Raw genomic sequence first — 12,925 nt, forward strand, 5'->3', positions numbered from 1 at the left:
TCTCCAACAAGGGGTAATGGATTAGCCACCTGAAGGCTTTATCTGTTTGTAATCTCCGCCCAGGCTGACAAAATGTCAAAGAATAAGAAGAAGAAATTGAAGAAGAAGCAGAAGCGCCAGGCAGAATTACTAGAGAAGCGAATGCAGGAAATTGAGGAAATGGAGAAAGAGTCGGGCCCTGGGCAAAAAAGACCAAACAAGCAAGAAGAATCAGAGAGTCCTGTTGAAAGACCCTTGAAAGAGAACCCACCTAATAAAATGACCCAAGAAAAACTTGGTATAAATAGAGCATCACAAAAATTACTTTATAGCAAACTTTAACATTATCATTGTTGTATAATATAGTGGTTTCATGCACACAACACATCTCTGGGGGTGTCCTTATCCAGTAAGAATACAGAACTTGTCATAAGTATTAGGCAGGTGATATTCAAATGTAATTTCTAACTTTTCTCAAGAAATGCAACATAGCCTTCGTTTAGCAATTGGGTAAAGGAAGAGCTTTGTCCTTCCATAAATAGGTTTTATATGTTCAGTCGTGTTTTTATGCCACAGTCTATGAGTTCTAGAAAATGTTTTAATCTTGAGAAATTTTTCTGTTTTTTCATTCATACGCATACACATACATCCTTTTTGTCTGTTTGTTCCTTAGAAGAGTCAAGTACCGTTAACCAGGATCAAACACTTATGGAACGTGGTATAGAGGGTGGTGAAGCAGAAATTAATTGCAATGGAGTAATTGAAATCGTTAATTATACTGAGAACAGTAATAAAGAAACATTGAGGCTTAAAGAGGATCTACATAATGCTAATGACTGTGATGTCCAAAATTTGAAGCAGGAAACTAGTTTCCTAAGCTCCCAAAATGGAGACAGCAGCACATCTCAAGAAACAGACTCTTGTACACCTGTAACCTCTGATATGTCAGATACTATGATGTGCCAGTCTTCATCAAATGTAGCCCAGTCATTCAATGAACAGGACATCAGTCAACTTCAAGAAAGCATTCGTGCGGAGATACCCTGTGAGGATGAGCAGGACCAAGAACATAATGGACCACTGGACAACAAAGGTACTTCTCCAGACATACTTCCCCAGTACTCCTTCCCTGCATAACATATATATGAATTTCTAGACAAAATACCAATTTTTTAATAAATTCAGCTTTACAGCAGGTGTCCAAGTTACCTTCGATGTGTAAATCTGTAGCTAACTTTGAATTTTATTGGTTGTATACTGGGTACACAGCATTTCACTTGTTGCTATGATGGCAGAGGTTTTAATTCTAGAAACTTAAGGTGTTGCTGTGCTCTTTTTACCTTAGAAAAGTTGTCGTGGGTTGCCAATTGGGGGCTTGGGTGCATTACCTCAAGAGAGTTTTATTAACCTTTGGGTATTTCTGTGTTTGTTGAACAATTTTATTAATGATTGCCTATTGTCTGTAGGAAAATCCACTGCTGGAAATTTTCTTGTTAATCCCCTTGAGCCAAAAAATGCAGAAAAGCTCCAAGTGAAGATTGCTGATCTTGGAAATGCCTGTTGGGTGGTAAGTTAAACTTGTCTTGGTGCTTTGTTTTGACTAGGAGTTAATGAGAATTTGGACTTAGTTGTACTAAAAGAAGAAAACATCTTCAGTTACAAACCTAGATTTGATTTTGTTAACCAATGTCACCATAAAAAAAAAAAAGTTAATTAATTAATTAAATTTAAAAAAAAAAAAAAAAAAACCCTAGATTGCCAGTTAACATTTTAGTGAATATTTTTCACTTGGTCTTTTAACCTTTGTTATGGAGAAGTTCAAATGGTATAATGAGGTAATCCTTTCCACTCCAGGTACCTGTTACGCAGATTCAATAATGTCAACTCCTAGCCAATTTTATCTGTATCTTCATCCATTTTCATACTCTGAATGCCTTTGTTCCCCCTATTTTTTTTTCCCCCAAAATTGGCACCTGATTTATTAGTCGTAACCTTTTAATTTACTTAATGTATTTTGGACACTTTTCTCAGTTCACCAAAAATTTTTATCAAATTCAGTTGGTTATTTAGTATTCCCTAGTACATTATAATCTTTATACATTTTTGACAGCTCTTTGCAATGAGCATCTTTGCTCATGAATCTAAGTCATCCTTAGAAACATGTTCTAGACATGAAATTGCTAAATCAAAAGTTGGGAGCTTTTTGTAAAGGAGTTTTTGATCTATAGTGTCATTAATACTGTTGTTTACCTAGTTAACATGGGGGCTGTTGCATTATTTTAAATGGACATCTTTTTAAATCTACAATATAATAATTTACACTTAAATGACATTGCTCAAAGAACCATATGCTTTGTAAACAAGAATATTGGAGATGGTTGGGACAAAAACTGAGCTGTTGAAAATCCACTTTAATATGGCTTATGTTAACACTTCAAATTCCCTATTCCCTATGACTTTTGTACCTAATGGTTTATACCCTAGAAGGATCATACTTCCGATATTGATTCTAGAATATTGTTATACCTTTTAGGAAAAATGAAGTCAGATCTTAGCACTGGCTGATAGCAAGGTGGAAAAGCTTTTGAAGCAATTAGAATTACTTCACTACGCCATTGTCTAGTCCAGACCATCATATGTTTTCACCTGGATGACTGCAGTAGCCTCTTACCCTCTCCATTCTGCTACCTACTCTTGTTCCCTACAGACTGTTGTCAACAGAGCTATCAGTGTGATCCTTCTAAATACAAATCACATCAGATACTCTCAAATCCTTGTAGTGGCTTCCTTCAGAATGAATGCCAAAATCCTTACCATGTCCCCGCACACTATCAAACAAAAAATACTTACTGTTCCTACTGTCTGGAACTTTCCTCCAAATAAAATGTTCACCTCAATCCCTTATTTCAAGTCCTGTTCTAAGATGTTATCTTATCAGGGTGATTGTCCTCTGAACACCTAACATAATTAGCAAACCGCCACTCTCCAAACCCATATAACACCTACATTATATTTATTCATGTATTTTCTCTCTTCCTCTCCTCCCTCAAATTTTTTTCTCCACAGCACTATCACAATCTGATACTAAATGATGGTTTGCTTAATATTCCTTTCCCTAGAACATATGTTCATCACAACAGAGATTTTTTGTTATTATTGTTGTTCACTGCTCTATGATATTTAGAACAGTGCATGATACATAGGAGATAATAAATATTTAAGTAAATGAATTTGTAGAGAAACATTGGTTCTGTACCAGAATCACGTGGTACAAACATCAAATGTTTGTGGTTTTCTGCCCATACCGTATTTTAAGCTTTCATGCCTTTATGTTCGGAACATACTTTCCTTACCCATCGGGCACACTTTTCTTTATTTTGGTACAACCTTTCCTGTCACCTTTACTAACAGCAGAATTTCTCTTTTCTCTTCAACCATTAACATGCATGTCTTTTTAACATGTCTTTACACCAAAATGACTTTACATTCTTTTCATCCATTCACTCATTCAACAACGTAATTGGCACATAGTCTGACCTGAGCACTAGGACACAGTGGTGAACTAGACGTAGGTGTCTTGGCTCTGCTGGATCCTGGTCATACTCACATGTTGGTCTCTCTAGCACCGCAGCATCTAGCATTCAGTAGTACAGTTTTATGTGTTGACAAAAGATACATCCAGACCTGTAGTGAATTTTTATAATAGCTTATTTGAGACAAAGTGACATTGCCAATGAGCAAGATCTCAAATGCTCCACAGAATGACAGTTTTGCAGTTTCTTTTCTACATTGGGAATTAAGGAGGGAACATAAGGAAGGTTACATGAAGGCAAAAGAAAGCAAGGTAGGAATTGGATTACAGGATAGTTAACAAGATTATACGCTCTCTTGAGTGTGGTTACGCTTCCAAGGGGACTGAAAAAGAGGTATTTCAAAGATGTGTTAATAGATGCACAGAAACAATGGACAGGGCTTGTGTAAGGCGAAGATAAAGCTTTTACTAAAGAAATTATATGCCTAGGGTGTGACTACCTACCGTGACCTGCCCAGTTAGGAATTTATGATCAGAACACCCTGTGAAGTCCAGTTACTTTTGGTCACTGGACTTCTCAGATTTATTACTTATTTTTCCATTCACATATGTGATTTTCAAAAAGCTTGATATGTAAAAATATACTATACTTTTGCTTATCAGTTATACATGTATATAGTTTAGAGACAGTTATGTAGATTTTGATTCAAAAATCTAAACCCCACCTTTGCCAATTTTTCACTCTCCACATAACAGTATTTACCTTCATGTCGCTAATAAATAACTTGGATATATTGTTCTCGATTCTTTTTTTCAATTTTAGGTATTATTTCTTTCTCTTGAAAAGTATAACTGCACCTGTCCCAGTCTTCCCAATTTAATATGATTTTTGGCTATGCAATCATTCTGCATTTACATTATTAGGACTCTAATGCTATCCTCATGTGTTAATAGGTGCACAGAAACAATGGACAACACCCTGTTTTTGTGTTTTGGTTTTTGTTTTGTTTTTGCTTTTGTTTTTTTGGTTTTTTTTTTTTTTTTTTTTTTTGAAGTACATACAGCTTGCAGTAGAAAGGGTGTGTGTGATTGGGCAGACAGCAGGGAACCTTAAATGTTTGTTAACACTTTTATTCTGCTTTCACAGTCGGTTGGGTGTAAAGTTTTAGGTTGAGAATCATTTTCCTTCAGAGCATTCATCATTGCTCTATTGTCTTTTAGCTTTCCCGTCTTGCTGCTAAAGACCAATGTCATTCTGATTCTTGATCTTTTGTATAAAGATTTTTCCCCCATAGAAGTCTGTAGGATCATCATTTCATGGCAATATGCCTCATTAGGTCTATTTTATCATTATGCTAATGACTCAATATTGAAACTCTGGTTCTTTGGTTTTGGCTTTGTTTGTTTGTTTAATTCTCTTTGGTCTCTGTTCTCTAGCTCTGAAATTTCACTATTCAAATATTAGACCCATGCAGGTACTCTTCGTTTTCTTACCTTCCTTTTTTTTTCTATCATTTTCTTTCTGTTCTATTTTCTGGCAGATTTCTCAACTTGTTCTCATAAGCCGTATTTGTTCTTGTTTCTCCTATTATATATTTACTTTCCAAGAGTTTTTTGGTTCTCTGATTTTCTCTCAGATGATATTGATTATTTTCTCCATTATTGACATTTTCTTCTTCCTATATGCTGTCTGTTGTCTTTTTTCTATTTAGGATCACTAACAAAGGACTGTATGACCATATGAATGGAGTGCTAAAAAGCTAGTTGGAAGCTCTGTGCCTGTGTCGGTCTTTTTAGTTCATCCTCAGACGTCAGGATCTGTGGATCTTTCCTCTTGGACTTTTCATATTTCCCACAGAAGAATTATAGTCTTCTTCGCATCTCCTACACAGAGAGTAAATGTATGGCTACTAGTGTTTTGGGAGTTAAGCAAGAAAACTGGGAGTTCAACATGCACGTGCATAGAGTCACTGAATTTCTCTGTTTTTAGAATGGTACTCTGTTTAGCTGTGTGGAGCATCCTCCAGAGACCCTGTTTTCCCCACTCCAGAGTAAACCTCTAAGTGCTCTGTGGGCCAGGGAAGAGGCTGTGAGATTGCATCATGCCCTGTGTTCTGGAGCTCTGTTTCTTTAAAAGACGTTTTAAAGCAGCACTACTGTGTTCAATCCCAACCTCACCCCTACTTCGAGTGATACTTGATAACACCAAATCCTGAGCCTTGGGGAGAGGAGTGCTGTGGTATACATCACATTGCCTCTCAGCTTTCACCAGTGTCTTATTCAGCTTTCTTGGATCCACTAAGACATTTACCAGTGATCTCTCTGCTTTCTAACTTCTACATTTTACTGCTCTGACTTTTTGCCACTCTCTTTGTTAGCATATGCTTTAAAAATTAATACTGAATTCTCTCCTAAAGTGGAGTTTCAGGAGTGAGTAGATACATGTGTATGTATCCAATCAACCTTCTGTACTTTTGCTAATTCTTGACCTCATTTAGCATCTTCTTAAGGCACAATGAATAAAGATGACTCCCTTGAACAACATATCCATTTTTCTAAATGTATTACCTGCAGTACATTTTCACTTCGAACTCAGTATCTGAACCCATTGTTTTCCAGTAAAACCACTTCCCTCTCTAAGTCTCTTCATCTCCGTTTTTGTCAACAGACAGCCAACCCTACAGGCCTCTGCTACAGAGTTGCTTTTGGCTCTTTCTACTGTCTTCCAGACCTAGCCATTGAATTTTTAAATTCTGCTTTTTCTTTCTGTGTATGTCCTTGTTTTTAACTCTCCTCTCCTAGTTCCACAACCATTGCTTTGATTTTCATTACTAACCCTAAATCAGGCCACCATCCAGAGGATTACTGGAACGATGTTCTCAGGTGTTATATCAGGCTTCTTATAGCACACTTTCCTATTCACTAATATGCAGTGATACTCTCTTATCTGCCAGATAAAACCTAAACTCTAGTGTAGCATTTTGCTTTATTTGGCTTTAGCAAATTTCTGTGCCTTTATTTGTGATGTTGCTTCTACCTGGAGTACTTTTTTCTTTTTTGGTCAGACTTAGTCTAATTTGGACCCTGTGAAACTCTCGTCAGTACTGGTTTTCGACCTGAAGCTTTCTCTACTTAATTTCTTCTCTTCACAAATGCCACTATCTTGTTTTTGAATTTCAGTAGGATTAGAGAATCCTCTTCCACACTTTCTTGTACATATTTTGGTATTATCTGAATTTTGTTTCCCGTGTATGACTCATTCTTTGCTTTTTCTGTATTTATTTTTCATTATGGAAAACTTTAAACTTATGCAAAACTAGAGAGAATAGAATAACAAACTCCTATGCCATTATACTAGTGTTGCCTAGCACTTATCAATTCACTGCTAGTCTATTTTCACCTATATCCTCACCCTGCCACCCACACCAGATTATTTTGAAGTATATCCCAGGCATTTTATTTTCATTTGTAAATATGGCTTTCTAAAAGATGATTCTTGTAAGTAACCATGACACCATTGTTACACACCGAAAGTTAATAGTTCACTGATAGAAAATATTCATTCAGTTTTGTTATTGCATAAACATTCTTTTAATTTTGTTTGAAATAGTGTTCAAATAAAATCTGTGAATGCAAAATTGGGTACTGTGTCTCTTAAATTGCTTTTACTATAGAGGTTTTCTCTTTTTTTCCCCTATACAATTTATGTGTTAAAGAAATTCCACTCATTTTGTTGGTTGTATCCTCGTATTATTTAACATGGTCTCTATTTCCCCAAGGTTAATACTTGTTTTTTTTTTTTTTTTTTGGAGGAAGAGTGAGGGAGACAAAGGAGAATGAGAACAAGAGTTCTTTTTTTTTTTAATTGAAGTAACATTGGCTTACAACGTTATATAAGTTTCAGGTGAACAACATTATAATTCTGTCTGTATACACTATAGCACATTCACCATCTAAAGTTTAGTTTCCATCCGACGCCATACATTTGGCCCCCTTTACCCAGTACATCCTCCCTCCACCCGCCCCTTTTTCTGGTACCCACCAATCTATTGTTCATATTTATGAGTTTGGTTTTTGTTTTGCTTGTTTCTTTTTGTTTGTTTTATATTCTACATATAAATGAAATCATGATTGTTGTCCTTTCATCTCATTCTACTTAGCATAATACCTTAAAAGTCTGTTTACGTTGTCAAAGATGACAATATTTCATGTTTTTATGGCTGAGTAGTATTCTGGGTGTGCGTGCGCGTGCGTGTGTGTGCGCGCACGCCACATCTTTATCCATTTATCAATCAGTGGACACTTAGGTTGTTTCCATATCTTGACTATTGTAAATAATGCTACAGTGAATGTAGGGGTACAAATAACTTCTATTTGATTATATTTTTGTTTTGTTGATGGTTTTCTTTGCTAAACAGAAGTTTTTTAGTTTAATGTAGTCTCATTTTTGTTTGTTTTTGTTTCCTTTGCCATCGGGGGTCAAATCCACAAAAACATCCCTAAGACTGATGTTCAGGAGCTTAGTGCCTGTGTGTTTTTCTATGTATTTTATGGTTTCATGTCTTACATTCAAGTCTTTAATTTTTTTTTCTAGCTTTCTTGTAGTTGATTTATAATTTTTATGCCATTGTGGTTAGAAAAGCTGCTTGCTATGTTGTTCTTAAATTAATTAAGACTTGTGTCTATCCTTGAGAATGTTCCATGTGCACTTGAGAAGAGTGATCTGGTTTCATTCTTTTGCATATGGCTTTCCCAGCAACATTTATTGAAGAGACTTCTCCATTATATATTTATGGCTCCTTTATTGTAAATTAGTTGTCCATATATATGTGGGTTTATTTCTGGGCTCTCAATTCTATTTAATTAGTCTATGTGTCTTTTTTTCTGCCAGTACTATACTGTTTTGATTACTACAGCTTTGTAGTATACTCTGAAATCAGGGAACGTGAGACCTCCAACTTTGTTCTTTTTTCTCAGGGTTGCTTTGGCTATTCAGGGTCTTTTATGGTTCCTACAAATTTGAGGATTTTTGTTCTTTTATTTCTGTGAAAAATGCCATTGGGATTTTGTTCTTTTATTTCTGTGAAAAGTGCCATTGAGATTGCATTGAATCTGTAAATTATGTCTCCAGTTTCTTTCAACAGTGTCTTGTAATTTGTAGTGTACAGATCTTTCGCTTCCTTCGATACATTTATTCCTAGGTATTCAATTCTTTTTGTTGTGATTATAAATGGGATTATTTTCTTCATTTCTGTTTCTGATAGTTCATTGTTAGTATATAGATATGCAACCAAATTTTGTATATTGACTTTGTACCCTGCAACTTTATTGTATTTGTTTATTATTTCTAATAATTTTTTGGTGGAATTTTTAGGGTTTTCTATATATAAAATGATGTCATCCATAAATAATGAGTTTTTATTTCTTCCTTTCCAATTTGGATGCCTTTTTTATTTTCTTACCTTATTGCTGTAGCTAGAGCTTCCAATACTATGTTGAATAAAAGCGGCTAGAGTGAGCATTCCTGTCTTATTCCTGCTCTTAGAGGAAAAGCTTTCAATTTTTTCTGTTGAGTGTGATGTTAACTATCATATATGGCCTTAATTGTGTTGAAGTACTTTCTTTTTATACCCATTTTATTGAGGGTTTTTTTTTTTTTATCATAAATGGATGTTGAATCTTATTAAATGCCTTTTCTGTATATCTGTTGAGATGATCATATGATTTTTACTCTTCATTTTGTTAATTTGGTGTATCAGGTTGATTGATTTGCAGATGTTGAACCATCCTTGCATCTCTGGAATGAATACTGCTTGATCATAGTGTATGGTCTTTTTAATGTATTGCATGTTTGATTTGCTAGTATTTTATTGATCTATGTTCATCAGAGATATTGGCCTATAATTTCTTTTTTGTGTATTGACCTCATCAGTTTTTGATATCAGGGTAATGTTTGCCTTGTAAAATGAGTTAAGAAGTGTTTCCTCCTCTTCAGTTTTTTGGAAGAGTTTGAGAAGATGGGTATTAAATCTTAGAATGTTTGTAGAATTCACCAGAGATGCCATGCTGCCTTGGACTTTTGTTTTTTTGATTAGACATTTATACAACTTATGAAGCAATCTCCTTGATACGTCTCATACCCGTCTCTCACCATATGTAGTTATTACACTGTTATCGACTAGACTCCCTATGCTATACTTTCTATCCCCATGACTATTTTCATAACTGGCAATTTGTGCTTCTTAATTAGTTGTGTATTCTTGACTCCATCATATTTGGGTAAATAGAAAAAAGAAAGGTACTAATTATAATTACAAAAACAGCCTTTAGAAGGCTGACTAAATGACCTAAATGCTTTCTGAATGAGATGTCCTGGAGATGAGAAAATGGTTTTTACCATCATTAGTGTGTTTTCCTTTGTATTGCTATGACCATGCTAGCACTGAGCCATCCAGGCTATTCTGTCCAAGTAGATGACCTATACTTAAATGTCCTATATGGGTCAAAGGTGAAATCAGTTTTGTCTCTCTGTACACAAACCGTGCTGGTGTGAAGCCTACACGGCCTCATTTTATCGCACTTTGCTTTTTTGCGCTCCATAGATGTTGCATTTTTTACAAATTGAAGGCAACACCCTCCACCAGCAAAAAGGTTACAACTCACTTTATTGTGGTGGTCTGAAACTGAACCGGCAATATCTCCAAAGTATACCTGTACTGCTATCAACTTCTCTTTTTAATACTTCTTTTGCTCCATATTCCATAGATTTTGGTATGTTGTAGTTATGTTTTCATTTGCCTCCATGTATTTCTTGATTATGCCTCCATGTATTGATCATTTGCCTCTATGTATTTCTTGATTTTTTTTTTTTTGTTGCTCCAATTATTCAGTAGTATGTTGTTTAATCTCCACATAGTTGTGATTTTTTTTTTTCTAGCTTTCTTGTAGTTGATTTATAATTTTTATGCCGTTGTGGTTAGAAAAGCTGCTTGCTATGTTGTTCTTAAATTAATTAAGACTTGTGTCTATCCTTGAGAATGTTCCATGTGCACTTGAGAAGAATGTATATTTTGTTGCTTTTGGATAGGATGTTCTGTATATATCTGTTAAGTCAATTTAATGTGTCCTTTACGGCTGATGTTCCCTTGTTGACTTTCTGTCTTATTGATCTACCTATTGATGTAAGTGGGGTGTTAAAGTCTACTACTACCGTTGCATTTCTGTCAGTTACTCCTTTTAGGTCTGCTAATAATTGCTTTATATATTTTAATGCTCCCAAGTTGAGTGCGTGTATATTAAAATATATTGCGTCTTGATGGATTGTCTCCTTTATCGTTATGTAATACCTATTTTTGTCTCTTGTTTCCTTTTTTTGGCTTGAGGTCTATTTTGTCTGATATAATTATAGCTACACTCACTTGCTTTTGGATACTATTTGTTGAGAGTATCATCTTTTATCCCTTTGCTTTGAGCCCTTGTTTCTCTTTGAAGTTGAGATGAGTCTCCTGAAGGCAGAATAGAGTTGAGTCTTTTTTACTGCATCCAGCTATTCTGTACCTTTCGATTGTTTAGTTCAGTCCATTTACAGTTAGGGCAGTTATTGATACATGAAAACTTACTATTGCCATTTTATTTTTTAGATTCTGATTGCTCTGTATTTCCATTGTTTCTTTTCCTTTTATTTTTGTCTGCTATTTTAGTTTGGTGGTTTTATACGATTTTCTTCATTTTTTTATGTTTTGGATTTCTGCTCTAGATTTTTGTTTTGTGATTACCATGTGGTTTATATAAAATGTCTCATAGATAAAGTAGTCCTTTTTCTTCTGATAGTATCTTATCTTCATTTGTCTATGTAAGTTTCGTCCTTTTTCTCCTCTCCTTTTATATTTTTGTTGTCACAAATTATTCTTTTTATGGTTCCTACAAATTTGAGGATTTTTGTTCTTTTATTTCTGTGAAAAATGCCATTGGGATTTTGTTCTTTTATTTCTGTGAAAAGTGCCATTGAGATTGCATTGAATCTGTAAATTATGTCTCCAGTTTCTTTCAACAGTGTCTTGTAATTTGTAGTGTACAGATCTTTCGCTTCCTTCGATACATTTATTCCTAGGTATTCAATTCTTTTTGTTGTGATTATAAATGGGATTATTTTCTTCATTTCTGTTTCTGATAGTTCATTGTTAGTATATAGATATGCAACCAAATTTTGTATATTGACTTTGTACCCTGCAACTTTATTGTATTTGTTTATTATTTCTAATAATTTTTTGGTGGAATTTTTAGGGTTTTCTATATATAAAATGATGTCATCCATAAATAATGAGTTTTTATTTCTTCCTTTCCAATTTGGATGCCTTTTTTATTTTCTTACCTTATTGCTGTAGCTAGAGCTTCCAATACTATGTTGATTAAAAGCAGCTAGAGTGAGCATTCCTGTCTTATTCCTGCTCTTAGAGGAAAAGCTTTCAATTTTTTCTGTTGAGTGTGATGTTAACTATCATATATGGCCTTAATTGTGTTGAAGTACTTTCTTTTTATACCCATTTTATTGAGGGTTTTTTTTTTTTTATCATAAATGGATGTTGAATCTTATTAAATGCCTTTTCTGTATATCTGTTGAGATGATCATATGATTTTTACTCTTCATTTTGTTAATTTGGTGTATCAGGTTGATTGATTTGCAGATGTTGAACCATCCTTGCATCTCTGGAATGAATACTGCTTGATCATGGTGTATGGTCTTTTTAATGTATTGCATGTTTGATTTGCTAGTATTTTATTGATCTATGTTCATCAGAGATATTGGCCTATAATTTCTTTTTTGTGTATTGACCTCATCAGTTTTTGATATCAGGGTAATGTTGGCCTTGTAAAATGAGTTAAGAAGTGTTTCCTCCTCTTCAGTTTTTTGGAAGAGTTTGAGAAGATGGGTATTAAATCTTAGAATGTTTGTAGAATTCACCAGAGATGCCATGCTGCCTTGGACTTTTGTTTTTTTGGAAGGTTTTTTGGAAGATTTTTGATTACTGTTTCAATTTCCTTACTAGTAATTGGTCCATTCAGATTTTCTATTCATGATTCAGTCTCGGAAGGTATTATGATTCTTAGAATTTATCCATTTCTTCTAGGTTGTCCAATTTGGTGATGTATAGCCTTTTACAATCCTTTGTATTTCTGTGGTATCTGTTATAACTTCTCTTTCATTTCTGATTTTATTTATTTGAATCTTTTCTCTTTTTTTAGTGAGTCTAGATTGTCTTTTTTTCTTTCATTTATTTCTGTTCTGATTTTTTTCTTCCTTCTACTGATTTTGGGTTTCATTTGTTCTTTTTCTAGTTCCTTTGGATGTAGGGTAGGGTTACTGAGTTTCGACCTTCCTTCTTAAATATAAACCTTTAATCCCATAAATTTCCT

At 34.4% G+C, this 12,925-nt stretch overlaps 1 protein-coding gene across 1 annotated transcript in view; it reads left to right on the top strand.

Annotated features, from left to right (window-relative positions):
• SRPK1 (SRSF protein kinase 1) overlaps positions 1-12,925 on the top strand; it is a gene marked incomplete at its 5' end in the record, with an annotated part of 71,561 nt that overhangs the window by 36,775 nt on the left and 21,861 nt on the right. The window contains 3 exons of the mRNA XM_015585896.2: positions 64-277; positions 653-1,072; positions 1,446-1,546. Of these exons, the coding sequence (XP_015441382.2) occupies positions 64-277; positions 653-1,072; positions 1,446-1,546 (735 nt within the window). The remainder of the gene's footprint in view (positions 1-63; positions 278-652; positions 1,073-1,445; positions 1,547-12,925) is intronic.

This window comes from Pteropus alecto, unplaced genomic scaffold (assembly GCF_000325575.1).
Source record: "Pteropus alecto unplaced genomic scaffold, ASM32557v1 scaffold202, whole genome shotgun sequence".
NCBI lineage: Eukaryota > Metazoa > Chordata > Mammalia > Chiroptera > Pteropodidae > Pteropus > Pteropus alecto.